Below are 22843 nucleotides of genomic sequence, written 5' to 3'. Positions count from 1 at the left end.
ACTCAAGTTGTGCATCAATTATTTCTAAAGAAACACGAAAATGTATAAAAGGCTCCATTACCTTGTATCTTACGTTATGGCCCAGTAAAAGCAGTTTTAGTAAAACTATGCTAACGATTGCGTCATAACCACGCGACTCTCTGTCGCACAGTTGAGAAATTACCGTATGGACAGGAGGAGAAGCGCATGTAAAATATGCCGTACTGGCGTTAAACTTTAAAATAAATAAATACTATGCAAAATGACAAAGTAATTAATCAGAATACTAAATATACGTAATACAAAATGTACTCCTGTTCACGCTCGCCGTTTCTGCAAGATTCGGTGGGTGATTCAGATTTCTCTTGGCACAGCTATTAGAAGACTTACAATTGTCAGACAGGTTGCTCACATGACCAAGATCAGTTTGAGTCTGCGCAGTACGCTCGACCCCCTGGAAGTGTGATCTTCTAATTCATAGATATGTGGCTGCGTCCGAAAACTCTAAATTGCTGCCTTCTGAGGCAGCTTTCCAAGGCAGCAAGGCATCAAGGCATGTCCGAATTCAATGTTTGGTTTACTTCCTGTCTCCTGAGATACCTATGCGTGGACGTACATTAAGAATGTGATTGGTCGAGTCCGGTCGAGTTCGAAAAAATAAAATGGCGGCCAAGGACGCGACTGGACCACCAATTTAGTGTAAATAAAGGTATATTTTCACTTTTTACACCTTTTAATTGCATTTCTAGCGAGAAATTAGTATTGTAGTTTTCAAATATGTGATTAGTTATCACAAAGGAGCTCTCTGTTTAAATTTCAAACACGCTGCCTTAGAAGTGTGTCCGAAAGTCTTTCTCTGAGCTACCTTCATGCCTCCGAAGTCATTTCCTCATGAGGCAGCGAGGCAACGAGTCACTGCCTTGAGTTTTCGGACGCAGCAATGTATAAAGGCTAGATGGCTCGTCCGCGCTGCTGGCAAATTGAGTGCAACGTCCGCATTTTGGCGGCCATCTTACGACAGGGCGCTCGCTCACTCGTAGCATTGAGTTTTAATGATGCATGTACTTTTAAATGACCATAACTTGCTTAATTTTTTAACCGATTTTCAAATGGTTTGGTTTGTTATAAACGTCAAAGATGTACCTATGACACTGCATACCTATACTAAAAATAAAAAATAAATTCATGAAACATGTTAAAGCATCCAGAATTATAGCCACGTTAATAACGTTTGTAAAAACCCAAACCGTTTGAAAATCGGTAGAAAATCGAGCAAGCTATGGTCATTCAAAAGTACCTGCACCATTAAACTCAATGCCACGAGTGAGCGAGCGCCCTGTCCTAAGATGGCCGCCCGGTGATGCCGTTAGGGACTCCGCCTTGAGTCATCTAGCCTTTATACATATCTATGTTCTAATTGGCTTCACTTGTCTCCGTTGAATCCAACGGGGTCGCTGTGTCCATTTCTTTTACTGTCTATGGGAAGGATCCACAGCAATTGAGAGTGAGGAGTCACGTGCCGATTTGGGCGGGGTCTGAGCCTGTCGGCCATGACGGTAGGAGACGCTATCGGTTGCCAGGGGCAACTTCAGAGAGGCGCGACTTACAGAGCTCTTTAATAATTTATTATTTCGGCAGGACAGAGACGATCTACAAATACAAGAAAGAAAAGGAATAAGGAATGCAAAAAGATTAGGCGAAAGAAAGGGACCTTACAGGAACAATCTCACAAACAGCGTTGTACTGGCAAAGGTAACTGTTTGCTTTTTTAGACATTAAACAGACAGGAGCTGTGTTAAACTGCGTCTTTATTTACCGGGCTCCGCGCTCAACAACGCGACCCGGCGCACACACACAACGTCATGACAGGAAACAAACCATATAAGGCACTTCACCGTAACATCTCCCTTTCTTTAAAGAATTGACACAAACTTAACTAAAATCCCACTATTAACATAACAACCCCAAAACATGCAAATGATATTACCAGCCCACCTCATCCTGTGCAACATTAACTAACTTAGTTCCTTGTTTTATTTTTGTGTTACTATATGAGACCGACTTTATAAATCAAGTCTCTGTGGTGGCCGTGACTGACGGCCGCTGCGGGTAATGATCGGGGTACCCAGCCGTGTGGGCATATACGGAACTGCCAGCCTTCGCTCCTGAAGTTGCTCTGGCTCACATTCTTTGATGTCCGATGTGTCATCCTCTCTGATTGTTGTTTCCTTGTAACTACTCACTGGGCCCTTTTGATTGCTCTCCTGCGTCGCTGCCTTTTGGTGTTCAAACATGACTGAGCGCTCAGCCCTTCGCAAATCCACTCGATTGCGCCTGTATAATGTGCCCTCCACATCCACCACATAAGATCGTGGGTTTACCTTTCCCAGACACTGACCTCTCCGCCACCGGCCCGTGCGATCTCCAGGCAGAGGTTTCATTCTTATGTGTTCGCCGACATTAAGCTCAGGGAGGTCTTTTGCTCTCGCGTCATAGTGGAATTTCGACATGCGCCTTTTCCATCTCAGTTTCTCCGAAACTCCTTCTATGACCTTGGGGAAAAGCAAACTGTTAGCTGTGGGAAGTCCCGTCCGAAGTCTGCGGGACATCAGTCGCTGTGCAGGACTGCTGTCTAACCCATCCGTGGGCGTGTTCCGCCAGTGAAGAATTGAAAGCCAGGGATCTGTTCCATCGAGTCTTGCCCTCTTACAGAGCGATTTCACGATCTTAACGGCTGATTCAGCTTTTCCGTTAGCTTTTGGGTGCTGAGGCGAAGATGTGACATGGATAAATCCCCACTGTGCTGCGAATTTCCTGAACTGTTCACACGCGAATTGCGGCCCGTTGTCAGTGATCACCTTATCTGGCTGCCCGTAACGTGCAAACTGAACCTTACAGCGTGTAATCACTGTGTCTCCTGTGAGATCTGGCAGCTGATCTATTTCCCAGTAATCTGAGTAGTGGTCCACCATAATAAGAAATTCTTTGCCACCGTAAGCATACAGGTCCATACTCACAATTTGCCAGGGGCGCACGGGGATATCATGTGACATCATCGTTTCCTTTTGCTGATTGTGCGCATACTCATTACATGCGGGGCAATTAGCCACAAAGTCTTTTATCTCCCATTTCATCGTAGGCCAGAACAGCGTTTCCCTCGCCTGTCTGTAGCAGGCCTCACCTCCAATATGAGTGGCGTGAATGCGATTCAGCATCGCTGCTCTCATTGCCTTCGGTATGATAACACATTGACCTCTGTAAAGCACCCCATTTTGAATATTCAGTTCATCTCTGAATGGCCAATACTCACGCACTGAGAGTAAGACTTCATCTTTGCGCTCTGGCCAGCCAGTCAGAACGATTTTTGCGAGCTCCTGCAATGCGTCATCGGCTTTTGTTTCGGTTACAATTTGCTGCAAACTGGAGTCGGTCACATTGAGGTGTTGAGCTTGGTCTATGACTGAAAACGCGACCTGAGCGCTGTCCATGGTACTCACAGTACATTGTCGTGGTCCAGGCTCATTTGTCCCCTGCCCGTCGAGTGCTGCTCTGCTCAGTGTGTCGCTTATGTACATCTCGGGGCCTGGCTTATATGTCACATTTAGGTTGTAGTTTTGAAGCTGCAACATCATGCCTTGGAGGCGTTTGGGGGCACTTAAGAGAGATTTTTTAAAAATTGTCACGAGGGGCTTATGGTCAGTTTCCGCCGTGATTGTCTCCCTGCCGTACAGATAGTGATGAAACCTCTGACATGCGAACACAATGCTCAAACACTCTTTCTCGATTTGAGCGTAGTTTTGTTCAGTACGAGTGAGTGCACGAGAGGCGAAAGCAACCGGTTGTCCTTGCTGAAGCAGACAGCAGCCCAAGCCGTTCTTGCTGGCATCACTTTGTATTGTCACTGGTTTGTCAATGTCATAATACCTCAGCACGGGCGTGTCTGCAATCATGCGTTTTATTTCTCGTACTGCCTCGTCATGTTTCGGGAGCCAATGCCAAGCTACGTCTTTGTCCAGGAGCCTGCGTAGCGGCTCACACACATCTGACAGCCGCGGGAGAAACTTGGCCAGGTATGTTACAAATCCAATAAACCGCTGTACTGCCTTCACATCTTGTGGTGCCGTCATCGCTAGAACTGCTTTCGTTTTTTCAGGGTCAATGCGTAGTCCTTCCGCTGACAATATGTGTCCGTGAAAATGCACTGCTTTCAGTTTGAATTGCAATTTTTTTTCACTCAATCGGAGCTTCACGGCTCTGCATCGCTCCATTAGAGCTCGGAGATTTTTGTCGTGATCTAACTCGGCTTCCAAATCCGAGTCACCACAGCCGACGACCAGTATGTCATCCGCTATGGGTTCTATGCCCCGGAGTCCCATCAACAGTTCGTGTTGCTTACGCTGATAGATTTCTGGTGCCACCGAAACGCCGAATGGCAGTTTACACCATCTCATTCGCCCCCATGGTGTCCAGAAAGTTGTCATGAAACTGCTTTCATCGTCCAGTTTACAGTGTAGGAATGCATCGCGAACGTCCACTAGCGTAAAAAGACGTGCTTTAGGCAGTTTATAAAGGATGTCTTCCAGGGTCGGCATGTGATAGTGTGATCTTTGAAGGGCTTGGTTCAGGTGTTTTGGGTCAATGCATATTCTTACTTTGTCTGGCTTGGCTATTACTACCATGTTGCTGATCCAAGGTGTCGGTTCGGTAATTGTTGTGATGTGTCCGTCTCTCATGTATTTGTCAAGCTGTTCTTTCACTCTGGCCTTCAAAGCTACCGGCACGTTACGCGGCGCGCATTGCACAGGTGACACGCTGCTGTCGAGCACAAACCGAACATCTCCTGGTACTGACTCGACTGGGTCATTAAACACATCCTTGAAATTGCTGGTTAATTGTTGCTTCGTGAGAGGCGTGTCTGTGCATACGACCATTCTGTGAAGCTCATCTGGTATGGTAAATTTCATAAGTCCTAGCCGTTCACAAGTGTCACCCGAGAGTAACGGGTCTTGGTCGGCTTCGACCACCTCAAAAACAAGCTTGTGTTTAGTGCCATTCACTGTGCATTCTGTATGAAATCGCCCGAGAGAAAACATTGTGGCGCCCGAATACAGTTTCAGTCTGGTTGTACTTGGTTGCAGGGGGCTTTCTGGATCCAGTTTCTCTTTGATTATACGGCTCATAACATTACAAGTCGCTCCAGAGTCTAGCTGACAGGCCTGCTTTCTTTTGTTAAGCGTCAAGTTAACAAACTATCTTGGACCTGGGGACTTTACCGTGTCACTGTGCTCCTCAGCAGCGAAAAGTCGTCCCTCGCTGTATGGTGCTTGTTCATCCTGAGTCTCGTCCGTTATTGCATTAACTCTGCCAGACCGGTCTGGTCTCTGTCTGGCTCTACACACCTTTGCGAAATTATTTAATACACCACAAGATCGACACGTCTTTCCGTATGCGGGGCACTGCTCTCTGCCTTTCTTGTGACCGCCCCCACAATACTTGCAACCCACCATCCTGAACTTTTGCTCATTGTTTATTTCCCCATCCTGGCGTTTCAGTCTCTGTGCTTGTGCAATATTCACAGTGTCAGTGATTGTGTTGTCGATTGTTTTCACACGTTGTTCCGTTGCTTCTGCCAGCCGGCATATCTCCACGGACTGTGACAAAGTCAGTTCACGTTCACGCAGCAGGCGTCGCCTAGTGTTTTCATTGGCAATGCCCAGGACAAGTCTATCGCGGATCATTTCATCTTTGAGCTGTCGGTATTCGCAGGTTGATGCCCGTTCCCGCAGCCTCGTGAGGAAGCTGTCTATAGGCTCATCCACTTCCTGCTTGCAACACCCGAACAGATATCTTTCATAAATTACATTTTTTGCGGGCTTGAAATAGTCTCCTAGGGCATCAAGTATGGCTTTCGGATCTTTTGTTTGTTCCTCGCTCAACACAATATTATGACTGTAGATATGCCGACATTCATTGCCCAGTAATCGTCGCAGTGCTGCCGCTCTCACCTCTTTGGGCTTCTCAATCAACCCCGTGGCCAGTTCATAGTCTTCGAATTCGGCTCTGAAATTATCCCAATTTTTGGAAATGTCACCCGACATCCGCATGCCCTCGGGGGCAGGAATGCTGTTTGCAGCCATGTTTAGGATCTAGCGTCCACTTCTGACACCATGTTTGCTTTTTTAGACATTAAACAGACAGGAGCTGTGTTAAACTGCGTCTTTATTTACCGGGCTCCGCGCTCAACAACGCGACCCGGCGCACACACACAACGTCATGACAGGAAACAAACCATATAAGGCACTTCACCGTAACAGTAACTTAAGTTTCTTCACATGCGTTTAGTGTATTGTAATTACATTGCATTTAGCAGACACTTCTTGACCAAAATGACAAAGTAATTTACTGCGACGGTTTCTAAACACTTGATTGTAACGAGTTGTTCAATGTACACAAACGTTTCCAACATGTTTTGATGTAAAATATTTAGGTATTTAGTTGTAATTTGACTTTAGCCCAATGACACATACTGTTGTAACTTTACCAGGTTTTTGTGTTGGGGGCTGCAAAGTGGACAAACCAGTTCTGGGTTTGCTATGGTAGTTATATATGTGATTGCAAGATGTAAATGATGAAAGATTATAGCCATTAACAGTGTGGGTAACACTTTACTTGAAGGGGTGTGCATAAGACTGAAATAAAACCTTCATAATTATTAATGACATGACACATGTCATGAATATAAAGGAGGTTTTATGCATGTTTATGACAATTGTAAGTGTCATTCGTTCAATTATGACATTTTTAATGCCAATATGCCATTGTTTGAGATGTCTTTGTTATGCATTATGGTGTCTCCATTTCGGTAACCTAAAAAACTGTATTCCATTGTTCGTATGTTTTCCATATGTATCGCGTGAGGTACTGGAGCAGTTTTTAACGCAGCAGTAACTGAGAGGCATGGTAAAATAGTGTAGAATTGCGAAAAACTACTCTATAGGGCTTGGGCGTCGTGACGTCATTACTTGTCGTGGCAGCCATGTTGGTTGCCTCCTTTACTGCTGCGCTCCATGCTGCGCTCTGTTTATAGACATACTTTCTCTCAATCGTGTGTCTTAATTTGATTAATTTGTCGTTATTTTTTCAACCATGGTAAACCGTTGCTGTATTAATAATAAAGTAACACATTAAAAGTAATTTACATTAAAAATGACAGATAAGAACAAAACTTCATTATGTTTTATTCAATATCGGAAACCAAACATTAACCTCAACCCCTCAGTAATGTGTATACATGACATATAAATGACATTTATATATACGACAGTGAAGTATAACATCTGAATATTAATTTATATAGCTTAAGTCAACATTGAACATAAGGGAAATGTCCCGGTTTACTCGCCCAAAATACGGGAACATTTCAACATTCATCTTTGTGTTGCTATCCCTCTGCTGACAGCAAAAACTGCTGCATTAACTAAGCTAGTTGTGAAGCTAGGTCATACGTGACTTTGCTTACAGATTGGCGTGAAATCGTGCTCTTACAACAACCACGCTGTTATCTTAAATTACTCTTTTTTCATATGGATCCCAACCGTTAATAGTTCCGATTTTGTCCACATACCGGTCCCTGCTTCCCTGTTTAACGTATCCCAGTAAATTACACATACTTTTCCGGATTTTAACATCTTTTTTCTTTATTTTAATTCTCCCAACTCTGCCGCTTCTCCTCGTTCAACTTGCTGTATGATTACATTCGCGAGGCCACCAACATGGCCGCCACGTCCCAGAATGCAACGCGGCGCCCAAGCCCCATTACCGAGCTAAGAACACACGTAAACAATCATATTCTGCCGCCGGAATCCTGCCAACATGGCAGGGCTCTGTACCATGACGACAGCTCCTCACTCTCAATAGTAAACGGAAATAAATGGATCGAACGATGATTAAGTGTAAATTACATATAAAGACAAACTCAACAATGAGCAACGTTGCGGTAACGTTACTTAGAGAAAATCCGGACAATCGACGAACTCGATCTGGGGTACGAGGCTGAAGCCCCTTATTCGCCTAACTATCCCGTTCCACCTTAAAAAATATCAGAGCGCTTCAAGCGCCTTCCTTGCAATGTCATAGGCTGTTAATTTAAAGGAACAGTAGCCACAAAAAATGAGACTGTAGCCGTAGTTACGACAAACTTACGACAGTAGTTGGCTAACGATGCTTTGGGGAAACACACCCCTGTAAACACAAAGAGGGGTCTGATGATTTTAAAGGTCACGTTCTTCCTGATCCCATTTTTTAAACCCTATTGTGTAATGTTGCTATAATAGCATAAATAATCCCTGTAAGATGATAAAGCTCAAAATTACCTGCCAGGCGATATATTTTCTTAAATAGAATTCCTCTTTCAAAAGCCTGCAGCGAATGGCCGGTTTGGACTACAGCCCTCTATTTCATGCTTTAATGACGTCAGTAAAACAGTTTGTTGACTAAACTCCACCCACAGGAATACGTCAGTCACCAGCTTTGGCTCAAATGGCTCTGCTAAGCTACGCTGCTATTGAATCACAACTGTACGATTAATCGGGGGGGGGGGGGGGGAATCACGATCTTGATTCATACATAAACGTGATCCTCTTTGTAAATGACGGCGATTCTCTTGCATGTACAGTATTTTCCTGTATTCAGATACTGCGTTCATGTATTTACATTACAACAATCCAGATGTCAATTAAACTTGCTTACACTCACGCAGTGTAAAACCAAACCCTATTCATTCACCAATCAGACCTGATCGTTTCTCTCCTCTCTTCTTCTCATTTGCGACGTTTGGCTGTCACTCGCGTGACGTGTAACAAAGTGGCAAACCTAAACAACTCGATTTACTTGATGGATTTGGAGTGGCAATTTTCAAACAATTGAGGGGAAAAACGCCGGATTTTTGCGGAAAAATCTGGTGGCGACGGAGAGAGTGACGATGCAACAATATTGGTTCCGAAAAAAGGCAAGGAAATAAGTTACCTCTGCCCATTTTTCAATCGGAAGGCTGCAGCCTCCGTAGGTCGCATATGCAGGCCGCATACGTCATCGAGCCTGGTTTAACTTAACTAAGCATTACATTCGCAAGTCATAAACGTATTACAACAATTTACGATTAACTAAGAATAATAATCAACTTCATAATTGTTAATATTCTGAAATAAGACTGTCTTGATGACGTATGCAGCTTAGAAATGCGACCTCCGGAAGGCTGCAGCCTTCAGATTAAGGAACTGTATCATAAATAGCACCTGTGCTCTTTTGTACAATTACTTTTATTTATTAGTGTCAACATTCTGTTGTTTATGTTTAACAGCTAACACATTTGAAGTTACTCATCTTCTAAAATAAGGAAAAGAGATTTTGAAGAGACTTTATTATAACTAAAAGTCCAGTGTAGCATATTTTTGTTACTTGAGTGCAATAAATGTTTTTTGTTGAAAATATGAGAATCGTTTGAGAGAATCGTGATCTCAATTCCCATGGAGGAAAATTGTGATTCACATTTTAGCGAGAATCGTGCAGCCCTAATCACAGCGCACTAAACAAACTACACAATCAGAACTCGTTACGTATTTCTGAAGGAGGGACTTCATAGAACAAGGAAGATATCAGCCTGTTTTTACGACAGTGAAAACAACGCTATACAGATAAGTAAATTGTGTGAAAAATACCTCGTTTTTTACACGTGAAACATGAACACACGTTATATTGCCCACTATAAACACAATCAAAGCTTCAAAAACATAGAAAGAACGGGAGCTTTAAAGGTACAATTTTTAAGATATTTGCAGTAAAATTTCCAAAAACCACTAGTCCAGTATTATATATTTTTGTCTAGCTGATTACTAACAATATCTGTATTGTTTTCAACTACTTGTAAATTATGAGAAGCATCAGGAGGAACTGCATTGAAGAAGACTCAGAAAGTTTGTACAGAGTAGCTAATTTAATGTTAAAATGAGAAAGAATGGATTTACAGAACGTCAAAAGCATCATCATTAACAAAAACAAGAACGTCCATCACCAGAGCCTCTTCTGGGCCTAAGGTTATAAAGTTGGGTTGTGGTGCTGAGAACGTCTTTATTGATCCACTGACTGGAACGAGCTGCTCCACAACTGATAAAAACCTCCTGATCGTAGAAAGCATTTGGAACCACCAAAACTACTGGATCAACATGCAGGACTGGCTTTTTGGTGTGCTGTCATAGTCTAAAAAGTAGAGATTACAAGCCTTGGTTTGTTTGGGTCTTTAGGAGATGACCTTTGACATGAGTGCTCTGTCAAAGTGGGAGAATATGCTGTGTGGTCCTTATAGTCCTTAAAGTTAAAGTTACGTTAACATGTACGGACACATATTCAGCCTGTTGTTCTGTCTGCCATTGTTTAGTTGAAAAACTTGCCTTTCCAGATTAAATGTCTGTTCTTGGGCTTGGATTTTCTGAAATCATTTTCTAAATAAACACAATGTATAGTCCAGTGGGACTTGTATATGTTTTTTCTTTTTCAAAACACATTTTTGACTGATGCGACTGATACTCCGGAGCGACTTATAGTCCAGAAAATATGGTATTTGGTTTGTAGCTCCATTCACAGATGCGCTCTCACTTTCAGTGTGAAGAGAAAATTATTTGTAAGAAAACTGACTTTCTCTAAATCTTAATTGACCTTTAACAAAATTCTGATATTTGTCTGATATTTTTGCTCAGTTTGCTTAAGTAACCACCTATTTTTCCCTTTGAAGGATGATACTGAAGAACAGAAAGTGATTGAGATGCCTCCATCTTGGGTAGCTAAAATATAGTATTTTTGTAAAACTTAAATTTCCCAATAAATGTTTTTGTAATGAGATCTCTATATTCTTATCACAGATTTGGAAATGCGTTACCCAGGAGTCATGAAAGTTATCTAGTACAGGAAAGTCAAGCACCTTATCTTCTAAAAGATGCTCTGGTGACCAGACTTACAGGGATCTTGAGCGTAAGAACGGTTCTGTCTTTCATTTTTGGGTTAAAGAATCGATCTACATCTAACCTTGAATGAATTATTTGAATGTGTGTTAACTGTTTGGTTTTTAAAGGCACAAACCAGTAAAGAAGTGGCTAAAAGGATCGTTATGATGTCGGATGCCAGATCCACCTAAACTTTCATCTAGAGCGGTGTTTCCAAATCCTGGTCCTTGAGTCCCCCTCCTGGAGGGTTTTATATGACTTCTTATTTAAAACACTTGATTCAACTCATCAGCTTGTTAGGGAGACCTGTTAACCATTCTGGAAGGAGGCTGTTGAGGTGTTTTAAATAGGGAGACATCTGGAACTTTCTGGAGGGGGGTACTTGAGGACCAGGATTGGGAAGGACTGATCATGACGAAGATGGAAATATCCTATTTCATCAAAGCTAAAGAAGCAGGAGACTTGACACAAGCACAAGCTCACTCCAGACATGGTTTCTGGCTTCCAGGTCTGACGTAACATTATATACAAAATCATTAATTGTATCTATAGAGCTTAGTGGTAAAGCATTGCATTAGCAGTGCAAAAGGTCAAGCGTTCAAACCCAGGGAACACACATGGTGATAAAAATGTACACCTTATAATGCACCATAGGCCATTTTGGATAAGCATCCGCCAAATGCATAAATGTAACTAGTCAAAGCCAGATAATTTCAGTCCTAACCTGTTGTTGTCACATCAAGTTTAGAAGCCTTTGGCAGATGCTTTAATTCAAAGTAACTTTGTGTTTTCAATCCATACATTTTTCTTGGGAATTGAGCCCTCTCCCATCAGAGCTATGGGAACACACAATTCTGGTCTGATTGGCCGTAACCACTTTACAGTGAATGATGAGAACTCCTTCACAAAGACCATTAAAGATCACATAACACACACGGTTTCTGCCACTCTCATGTTAATCTTGGTTATCTATAGAGTAGAATTTCATCCTTCATATGTCAAAAGTGTCTTTCGTGTTGTCAGATTCATAAAAGACAGAACACCTTTTTCCGTGTTTTTTTTTCTTCCGGAAAAGATGATCTCTTGAAGGTGTACAGTGGGCGGAGCTAAAGAGTTACGAGTACACAGCCTTTGAATTCTAATCCAACAATTGATACATCAAAGTAAATAAAACGTAAATAAAAAATGTTTTTTACATAACCTTGGCTTACAGTTAGATACAGCCGTACATATATGATCCAGAATCAGATACTGAGTCGGTAATTTATCAACAGGAACAACAGCAGCAACTATTGTTTGGCCCAGAAATACTCTTGTCACATGCTCAGTGGCTTTTTTGACATTATGCATTAGTTTAGCATGAGGATTACAACTTTTAAATGGTGTTAATAAGTCAGAATGCATGAAATAGCATTACCCCCTCCTTTAAGGACACGATCTGGAATGACCTCTCAAAAAGATACCAGGTGTTCAGCGTAATCATATTCTCACTTGTTTTTAAATTAGGATTATTTAGGGACTCATACTATGTTTTTACGTAGTCTTACTTGCAGGTTGACAGCGTCAGACAGTTTTTGGAGGAGGGCACAGTGTTGGATCCCAGATTCAAGTGAAAAGTGTCCGATGAAGTGTTGAACAGACTGGAGGAGTTGCTGATATAAATGAACAGGTGTTAACTATTATTAGTTATCTACTTCCCTTCAATTGTTGATATCTATATACATGACCCTCATACTCTATTGCATACAGGCTCAGGGCCAGCAGATGAATCAGGGGCTCAAAGAGAGAGCAGATGACCAAGATGACCGCTTATCTGATGAAGACATGTGTGCATCTGCCAGTGAAACAGTGGTAAGAAAATATAAAGACATTCTGTTTTTTCCCCATTTAATTATTAGTACAAAATGAACTTATTTGCATGTACTTGAATAGTGATTTATATTTCTCTTTTATTTCTTGACCTATTTGTTCACAGAAGAGGCCAAAGCTTTCTGCCCTCGAGGAGCTGTTTGGTGTAGAGGACATGAAAATAAAGTAAGAAAAGAGACCTCCAGCACTACAGAGACGTTTAAGGAAGAGATAAGGCACTAAAGATTACTTCCATCTTCTCAGTCCTCAGCGAGTCCAGTAACCCTGGTGGTGTGACATGAAGGACACTGCCAATGCTTTTTTGATTTGGCTTCAGGGTATCTCTGTGTGTAAGCATCATCCACACCCTCAGAGCGTGCATTTTCTACTGCATTGAAAATGTTTTAATGATACCCAGCCCTATATAAATGTGAAGTAAATACTTGCTTTTATATTATTATTATATATTGATGGATTTTTTGTCTGTAGGTACAGAGTAACCAGTACCAGCGTAGTAACCACTGATTAATCTAAATGTTTTCTCTCTTTTGTGTTCTTTTGCAGATTGTTTCATAAAACATCATAAGGTGGAAACTGTTGGACAGTTAGGACAGGCTATGAATTCTGGGTTGGCAAAGAGAAAGGAGACATAAGCCTGCCCCCAATCCAAATTTAAGCTTTGATTTTAGATCTGAAGTCTAGTATTTGTTGCTGGCTGGATTCATGTTGTTAATGTGCAGTTAATGCATATACTATATATGTGCATTAACATATATATATTATGTGCATAAATGTATACCACATTGTTTGTAAAATCTGATTCAGTGCCCACTGATTTATTGGGGGAGTGTGATAAAAATGTCTGTCAATTAAAATTATTTACATAAGCTGTGTGTTAAATGTTTTTTTATTTGTGGAAAATGTGTGTACACAGTATGTGAAATATACTAGAGGGGATTTTACATACATTTTAAAATAGATTTACATATAACAGCAAAATAATATGTAGACAAGTACTAGAAATAAATATATATGGTCAGATATTGCAATATAAAACCATATATTTACATAGAAGGTTATCTACATGTATTTTAATATAAAAGTAATGAATAGATGTAAAAATTATTATTATAATATATTATTACATAGTTGATTAAGATTGACACAGAGACGTAATAAATGTTGTCATAGAGACAAGTCTTTGATGTCGAATAGAACGTTTGACGTCACCGAACATATAAAAAGGCTTGCCCGGGCAAATATTCTTCACACACTGATTCTCTGAGCAAAGGCTACAGATAACGACTATACTCTCCTGACTTTGCTGTCATCAATATCAAATATCTACCACACGTCTGTTCAAAAAACAAGTCAAGCAACTGCTGACCGTTATTGAATAGACTTGAAGACATTAATATCATGTCTGATTCGAGTGATCCCCAGACCAGCAGGGGTGGGATTTTGCGAAAGCAGAATTCTGCCCCTTCAGGTAATCGGGTGACCTTCGCTCGTCCGGTGGCTGCACCGGATGTGGAATTGAGGCGTTCAGGTCAGTAAATATTATTTACGGCTTTTCTACATCCGAAGGTTGCAGCTTACGGAGGTCGCATACGCAGGCTGCACATGTCTGGTTTATTTAAGTTAACTGAGCATTGCATTCGAAAGTCGTAAACATATTACAACAATTTACTATTAACTGAAAATAATAGCCAAGCTTATAATTGTTAATTTTCTGCAAAAAGACTATTTAGATGACGTATGCAGCCTACAAATGCGACTGGATAACTACCTTGAACTCATTAACCTTTTGATCCACACTGTCACATTTGTCAAATTTCGGGTTTGTCAGCTCATTCAGTTTGAGAGAAACCCCAAATGCAAAAATATACGAGTGGAAATTAAGTTCAGTAGCTTGTCTTTGCTTTGTGCTATACAGACGAACGTTGCTATCTGCCTGTATTGTTGGTGGAATTAAAGACTCGTATGCATGAGGCGTTTTGTTGTAGTTGATTTAATATGAACTGTTTTAAATACGGGTTTTTATTGTTTATGTGATGCTAATATCTGTTTCTTTACACGACCCTGCCGCCATCATATGGCAGAGGTGAGGTAATAACTTTTCCAAGTTTAGAAACCGACGCTACTGAAGTAATGAATTAAATATTGCTCCCTAAATTATGAAATCAGGGTCATAATAAGGTAAACTTTGCATTTTTTTATGTTACGCGTTCGTTATTTTGTCTAATTTGTTTTGTTATGAACAAAGCAGTGTGTGATTTATCTTTGGACTCGTCGCGCGCGTGCTATTGTCTGGTGCGGTTTCTCTCAAACGCAGTACTACGATATTGTCAAACATTTTAATTTGCCAAATTGCTTCAATTATGTTCTCGTCAATGGATTATTTTTTTAAAGCGTGTTATGCGTTTTGTTGTGATATTTGAGCATGAACTAAAGAAAATATATGGGGTCGGTGGTAAGATTAAATGACGTCTCCGGAGTTTTGGTTTAGGTGAATGGCTATTTTGAAGGGAGGGGGGCACGGGGCAAAAAAACGGAATGCGCGACCTGTTTTTACTGCTAATTTGCACGACGCCTCATTTTGTGTCACCATACATTCAGTTCATTCAAACACACTTTAATAAATCTCACTCATAATCGCAAGAAGCGGACTGACTTTCTTCTTTAATCACACCACACGTATATTTAACTCACGAAGCTTGAGTGCCATCTAGTGGTGCATTAATGTAAGGACATTACAGCGTGTACAGTGGGGAGCATCTCTCTCCCCACAGCTTATCAAATGTGGGCTGTTTTTTCGGGGACAGTAAATGATGATGAGTGGGTCCCTGCAGGCCAGTCTCTCTTACACTATTATAATGACACATTAAATATATATAATTTTAAAACACTCATTCTATATATTTTTCCACCTTTTTCAATAACAATAAACGCAATAACAGTGTGGAATAACACAAATATATAACACTAGCATATATTTAATATTATGTAATAGGTTATAATGTTACAACAATTTGTCAGATTTCAGAGAAGTTTATAATGTCTTCTTTTTGTATGTTCTGTCCAGTTGGCAGATGGTCTTACAGTATGTCTAGACCAGCGCAGGGGCCAGAAATGAGAAACTGGGGTGTACTAGATCCACAACAGATATGGTGCGTCTCTCCAAACTCATATTATCCAAAGATGTTTGTCCTTCTGAGGAAAGCAGATGAGGTTAAGTTGGTCCCTGCAGGTCAGTTTGTTACACCAGTGGTTTGCACAACGCATCATTTTGTGTCACCACCATACATTCAGTTCATTCTTTAATGGGTCTATGTAGCCCCTCATGAAGTCAAACACACTTTAATAAATCTCACTCATAACCTCGAGATGAGGACTGACTTTCTTCTTATCACACCACACGTATATCTAACTCACAAAGCTTGAGTGCCATCTAGTGGTGCATTAATGTAACGACATTACAGCGTGTAAATCAATCCTAACTATAGTTAGCTGCTGCTGACGTAAAATCAGCATTGGAAATGTATATGGCTAATCTAAAGGACATCTATATTTTGCTCATATTATGTACCTTTTGTTGTAAATTGAGTCTTTTAAACTATCTTATGCCTAGAATTAGTGAAGGAGGTTTACATGATTCTTTGGTTTATAACTATTGTGAAAGTTTGATCAATTGTGCATTATGACATGCAATAAATGCATAGAGATACAAGACCATCACTACTTCCGGTTCATGGTGACTTTCTAGGGCACAACATTGTGTTTATCCGGGCCTGCTAATGAGAACACACAAATCATTCATAGTGATGAGGACACTGGGTTTAAAGTGACAGCGCATTGCTTTCCGTTAAATGGAGGCTTGCAACTATTAGTAGATAAACGCTATGCTAACTTGTTTTTAACGTGTTATGATGTTATAAACACTCATTTGTCAGCTTCCCACAGCCTCGCGTCCTTTCCACTTCTGTAATGTGCAATAAAAAAGTGTCAGTTATAAAATGCTTTAACTATTTATCCACAATGTGAAAATACCACGTTAACTGTTAATGTGTTTTTTATGTCTGTTCTGTCCAGCTGGTAGACGTAAGATGACAAAAGCCGAGATGCGCAGTATCTTGAGTAAAATGGAAGCCAGACGAAGGGCCGCTTTATACTCTGGTGAGGAGCAAACTTTGGCCCTTCTACAGATGTTGAGAGATACGATACGGCGCCATAGAGGTCAGTCAGCACCTCATTATTATAAACCTCAAATGTAATGAAAAACAATTGACACATTAACTTCTTATATAGATAGTAAAACATATATGAAGTTACTGTGTACTTGTCTTGGGTCTAGCATAGCATGAGGGCTGTGTTTAGTATTTTTGTTGTTTTAGTTTTTAATTTAAATATGTATGTGTTATGTAGTTATGTTTTTCATGTGATGTTTTTAAATTAAATTAAATATGGTTCACATAGTTTATTAAATTAATAATAGTAATAATGTATAAAAACATTGTTTGTGTGTACACATCAGTGGCGGGCGGTGACTTCTCTTCCGAGTGGCACAAATTCGAAATATGTGTTCTGAGTGTCGTGTGTTGCTCGTCATGTCAAAATGTGTTTTTGTTGCGTCATGTAAACCTATGGGCATCATGCGTCATTTCAAAATACATGCCTGCTGCACATGCGTCGAAAGGGTTTATGATAAAGCACATAGGTTCACATGACATGCCGAACTCATGACGAACTAAATACATGTTCGCGTTGTTCGCCTTCGAAAAAGAAGTCACTGGCCACCACTGGTACACCACATGCATGTGTTATGTGATACATTTTTGTTATTACTATTATTACAATGTTTGTGAAAATACCACAGTAACTAAGATCTAACACATTGTTTTAAGAAGTTTATAATGTGTTGTTTGTGTCCGGTCTGTGCAGCTGAGGAATGGAATAAGATCTGGTCCTCATCAGCTGAAAGGCTCGAAAAGCTCATTGCAAGCAGTGGGGAGCGAGATGCTCAGCAGAGGTTGTGTTTCTCTGCCCCCGCAGCTTTGCAAATGTGGGCTGATGATGATGAGTGGGTCCCTGCAGGTGAATCTCTTACACTATCATAATGACACATTAAATATATATAATTTTGTATAATTTTAAGGCTTTTTTTATATAATTTTATATAATTTTAAGGCTTTGTCCACACAAAGCCAGTGCATTCGCTATCCGATCATTTTTTTCCTTGTTCTAAAAAAATTATCCGTAAACACGAAACCACTGAAACCGACTGAAAGCGGTGTAGTATATATGCCGGACCAGTATGGGGCGCTGTAATTCTGCCACAGATATACACTATACACGAGGAAGAAGACTTTGAGCATGCGCATAACCAACGTATGGTGTTGTCCATTATCGCTTGTTGCTCACCACAATTGCATAGAAGCAATAGATTTTGCTGTAATAAAGCTAGTAGGCTTTAGTAGCTTCTGTAGCACGGACACAATCACGTAGTCCGCCGTTATTGTTGTTGCTGTTACGTGTGACACTTCCGACACGTGATGTTATGACGTTTTCGCTTCACAAAATATACGGATTGGCTGTACACACGAAACCGCAAGGGTGTTGATTTCAGATTTATCCATTTTTAGGACCCGGTTTCAAAAAATAGCGGTTTCACTCTCTCAAAACGCCGGATCCGTGTGGACGAAACGGCAATACGATAACAAATTTATACGTATACAGTGATATGCCTCTCCGTGTGGACAGCCCCTTAAACACTCATTCTATATATTTTTCCACATTTTACAAAAGAATAAATGCAATAACATTGTGGAATAACACAAATATAACACTAGCATATATTAAAATGTCTTCTTTTTGTCCGGTCTGTCCAGCTGTGTCTACAACAGCTCAGGGGCAAGAACTTACAAGCTGCGGTAAGCAAGATTCACAACGGAGGTTGTGCGTCTCTGCACCCGCAGTTTGTGAGACGAGGTTTGTCCTTCCGGGGACGGTTGACGATGAGGAGTGGATCCCTGCAGGTCAGTTTGTTACGCCAGTGGTTCTCAAGGTTATGCCTGGAGGCCCCCATTGCTCTGCACATTTTGTTTGTCTCCCTTATTTAACACACCTGATTCAAATCATCGGCTCATTAGTAGAGATCTCTATGAACTGAACTGATTGTGTCAGATAAGAGAGACATACAAAATGTGCAGAGCAGTGGGCCTCGAGTTGAGAACCACTGTGTTACATTATAATAATAACACATTAAATTATATATATATAACACACATGTAACATTAGCATTTATGACATTTTTATGTAGTAAGTTTTATAATGTTTGTCACAATACCATAATAACTATACAGTAACAATGTGTTAGATTTTAGAAAAGTTTATAATGTCTTCTTTGTGTCCGATCTTTCCAGTTGTGTCTACACCTGCAGCGGATCAAGAGAGCATTGAGGAGGAGAGAAGCTTACCAGGTCAGTGTATTACACCATTATAATGACACCCCAAATATGATGTTAATGGAACTTTTAATTAAACAAACAAACTTTATATTTACATTCACCATTCTGGCACAAATCTCTTGTGTGGGCAGGACTTAACCATACTTTAATCCCATTGGCTAGTGAGATTTGAATTTACAGATCTCTGATCAGGAATAGTGGTGGGACAATAAATCGATATGCGGATTTATCATTGTCTGTCTTTGTGCGTTAGAAGAATCCATACGCTGGCATCAAATATCGACATAATAAATTAATAAACAAGAATGTACATATATATTTCCCAGTGTTATTACTTTATGGGTTTCCAAAAAACCCATATAGATCGGGCTCTATTCTGGTGGTAACATCTGTTGTTCATCTTTTCTATTTTTATCTTTAAGAACCAAAACCAAAAAGCCGGAAGAAAATCCGTGCTTTCTTGGCAAGAGCATTGCGGGCTATCAAAAAAGCCTGCTGTTGCTGTGGAAATGAGGATGAAGTGGAGCCCTTTGATCCTCAGGTGCCCGTTTAGATAAAGCTGACTTGTAGAGGGGTTCTGGAATTGAGCAAACGGGTTTTCAAGAACCACCCTATTGCCGGTCAGGTTCGTCATCCTTGGATTTATCAGCTTTCCAAGAAGCAGCTGATCATATGGTCCATTCGACTATGACCCATGTGCTCCGGGAGATCAGCTGATTTTAAGTCGGGTATTTCTTACCTGCACCCAGCTCGTGAACAACACTGGCAGAATAGTCCCATCGGACTCGAGCCGGCGAGCTTGTTTCCTTGGAGACATGCCAGCTCCAAGAAGAGGATGATCCTAAATGTGGTCCTTTCGACCATGAGCGTCATGCTCAACCGGATCATGCTGATAAGTCAGTCAGGTTTATGTGACCTGCACCCAGCTCGTGAACAACACTGGCAGTATAGTCCCTTCGGACTCGAGCCGGCGAGCTTGTTTCCTTGGAGAAATGCCAGCTCCAAGAAGAGGATGATCTTAAATGTGGTCCTTTCGACCATGAGCGTCATGCTCAACCGGATCATTCTGATTGTCAGTCAGGTTCTTCTTACCTGCACCCAGCTCGTGAGAAACACAGGCAGTATAGTCCCTTCGGACTCGAGCCGGCGAGCTTGTGGAACCAGACTATTGCCAGTCTGGTTCATCAACCTTGGACCTAACAGCTTTCCAAGAAGCAGCTGATTGGTCAGGTTCATCTAGCCTCATAAGCAATAATGAGAGTGAGTATAATGTTATTATGTTCAGATTTGTATTGTCGGCTTTGTTGCCCTTGTTAACTGTATCTCTCCTTGATTGATTCAAATCTCTGTCCAGTTTTGGTAATACATCCATTTACACGCCAAGAAGCAGCTGATAGTCAACATGGTCCATTTGACCAGGATCAGAGTGCTGAAGATCAAGATGATCCTCGGGAAGGTTCATCCAGCATGAAGTCAAGTGATGGTGAAAGTGAGTATAATGTTATTGTGTTCTGCTCTTTATTGTCTGCTTTAATTTTCTCCTTTGTCGACTGTACTTTATTGTTTCAAACCTCTGCCAAGTTATCGTAATAAGTGTGTTTATACGACAGATGTTTATGTAATACCTTCTCCCTGTATTCGGTATGTCATGTTATTCAGATGGACTGAGTTCTCTTGATTCATCAGAATGACTCCTGAGCTTTTTCCTTTATCTTGTCCTGATTTGCTTATTTAAAGAAATTTTTAGAAGATGTTTTTAAAAGTGGTTTCACTCTTACTTGATCTCACACTTCTTGTTTATTCTGCTAGTAGTTGATTAGCATTGGATGTACTGAACAACTTTCCATTATTTGCCCATTTTTTAAATGAATATTTATTCTGTGTGTTATGTTATAAGCAGCACTGTCATTGGAGTTCATGTGAGACAAAACAATTCTTGTGTTCATTTTGTACTGATTGTTTTTCAGGAAAAATGTCATTGCTTGATGAAGATTGGAGATGGAAGAGGTGCCTTAGTGAAGTGGATGAGGGGACTCGCAAATCTGATGGCAAAAAGGAAGAATCGCTCTTCATCAAATTGTTTTGCCAACCCTACATTATATATGACTTACATATGATTATTCTCTCTTGTAGGTCACCATCAAATATATTAAGAAGTCTGGCAAGGATATCTACACTAAAATGTCCGCGAACCCGAGGACATTGAGACAAACAGACCCAGTTCCGGCCGCCGTGGAGGTCAACACACCACTGATCTACTGGACGTCCTTTAATGTGATGCCCAGCCGATGCCTGACCAATGACCACCGGCGGGGGAACCTGTTTAATCTCCTCATCCGTTTACATATATCTCCCAAGGGTTTTTTCCCTCCTAGGACTTTTTTTCCCTCCTGGCTAAAAAATTCGGAGGTTTTTCTCCTAGGGGGTTTTTTCAACCCGGGGAGTCAGCCGACATTGGCTCGCTTGTAAAGTTTATTCATAGCCATGTATTTTGCTACTTATACTGTCTGTCGAATTGTTTGTTGAGTGTTTTTCCCTGTTTCTAGTAATGTAAAGCTGCTTTGAAACAATTACAAATTGTGAAAAGCACTATATAAATACAATTTTAATTCAATTCAATTTTATTTTGAGTTTGAAAGATTTAATATGTTTTTAATATTTTACCTTTATTTATTGATTTGATTTGATTTATTGTGTTTTTTCTTCTTTCGTCAGTGCAGCATATTGTTAAAGATAATATTAATATACATTATAAATACCACACCACAAAAGTATTTTTATACACTTTTTTTGTTCTTGTTTTTAGTTATTTTCTACTTTAAAAACATTACAATAAATGTGATGCCTTTTATTTTCAATATAATGCATATTTTTATGAAATATAATTAACAAACATAAATATGAAAAGCAGTTGTTTTGTTCTCTTTATTATCAACTTAATCCAATAAACACGACATTTGTGACAAACAGTAAGAAAGGAAACTTTACAGTTTTACACTAGAATCCATAAAGCCACACAGGTCTAAGAGTTTATGACGAATGGTATTTACGTCACTGTTCAAAGTTGCACATTCATTTTCGTATTCTGTATAGGGAACAGTGAACGGTTTCAGACACAGTCATTGATTTCATTGTAGGCTGTAAGATGCAGTAGTATTTGTCTTTCTGTAGAGTCGATATATCTTAAGCTTCTGTAGGCGCTGATGCACGATTGTACAAACACTTAACACATGGGTGCCACTTAAAGGATTTCTCCACTTTCTTAAAAAAATCAAGATAATACTCACCCCCATGTCGAGCTGGCGCATTACACGGCTGGTGCAAGAGGAGAAGTTGTGCTTTAAAAGTAAATATTTTTCTTGCGAAAATGACATATAGATAAGACCCTTATGCCTCGTTTGGGATCTTTTAGAGCCCTTTGAATCTGTGTTGAAACAGCAATTTTAAACTGCATTTAAACAGAAAACTGTTGAGGTCCAATAAAGTCCATTAAAGCAACAGTATGTAGGATTGTGGCCAAAACTGGTATTGCAATTACAAAACTTGTGGCTAAAA

At 40.4% G+C, this 22843-nt stretch overlaps 1 protein-coding gene across 4 annotated transcripts; it reads left to right on the top strand.

Annotated features, from left to right (window-relative positions):
* The first annotated feature begins 14006 nt into the window (after window positions 1-14006).
* On the top strand, window positions 14007-21907 carry LOC129413630 (uncharacterized). Of its 4 annotated transcripts, none has more exons than XR_012369591.1 (8): window positions 14007-14370; window positions 15907-16071; window positions 16914-17057; window positions 17763-17915; window positions 18710-18856; window positions 19244-19300; window positions 19711-20548; window positions 20643-20778. XR_012369591.1 is itself a non-coding variant. In XM_073867578.1 (8 exons), exons 1-8 carry the CDS (start codon window positions 14241-14243, stop codon window positions 21492-21494), a joined length of 1170 nt encoding a protein of 389 aa, XP_073723679.1. In that variant the 5' UTR covers window positions 14019-14240; the 3' UTR covers window positions 21495-21907. The 4 variants fall into 4 exon arrangements, 3 of the variants coding, with proteins under 3 accessions (XP_073723681.1, XP_073723679.1, XP_073723680.1); XM_073867578.1 differs by lacking the exon at window positions 19711-20548 and adding an exon at window positions 21256-21907 and having other exon boundaries at window positions 14019-14370; window positions 20643-20777; XM_073867579.1 differs by lacking the exons at window positions 14007-14370; window positions 19711-20548 and adding exons at window positions 14919-15020; window positions 21256-21907 and having other exon boundaries at window positions 20643-20777.
* The last annotated feature ends 936 nt before the right edge of the window (window positions 21908-22843 follow it).

This window comes from Misgurnus anguillicaudatus, chromosome 5 (genome assembly GCF_027580225.2).
Source record: "Misgurnus anguillicaudatus chromosome 5, ASM2758022v2, whole genome shotgun sequence".
Classification (NCBI taxonomy): Eukaryota; Metazoa; Chordata; class Actinopteri; order Cypriniformes; family Cobitidae; genus Misgurnus; species Misgurnus anguillicaudatus.
Note: the sequence above shows the minus strand (reverse complement) of the source record. Positions and strands in the feature narration are given on the sequence as shown.

Excerpts from the sequence above, each read along its gene's own strand:
- LOC129413630 (XM_073867578.1), top strand. The coding sequence starts at position 14,241 with ATGTCTGATTCGAGTGATCCCCAGACCAGCAGGGGTGGGATTTTGCGA. Across the intron at positions 17,058-17,762 it reads TACGATACGGCGCCATAGAG|CTGAGGAATGGAATAAGATC; the intron begins GTCAGTCAGCAC and ends CGGTCTGTGCAG. Across the intron at positions 18,857-19,243 it reads TGAGGAGTGGATCCCTGCAG|TTGTGTCTACACCTGCAGCG; the intron begins GTCAGTTTGTTA and ends CGATCTTTCCAG.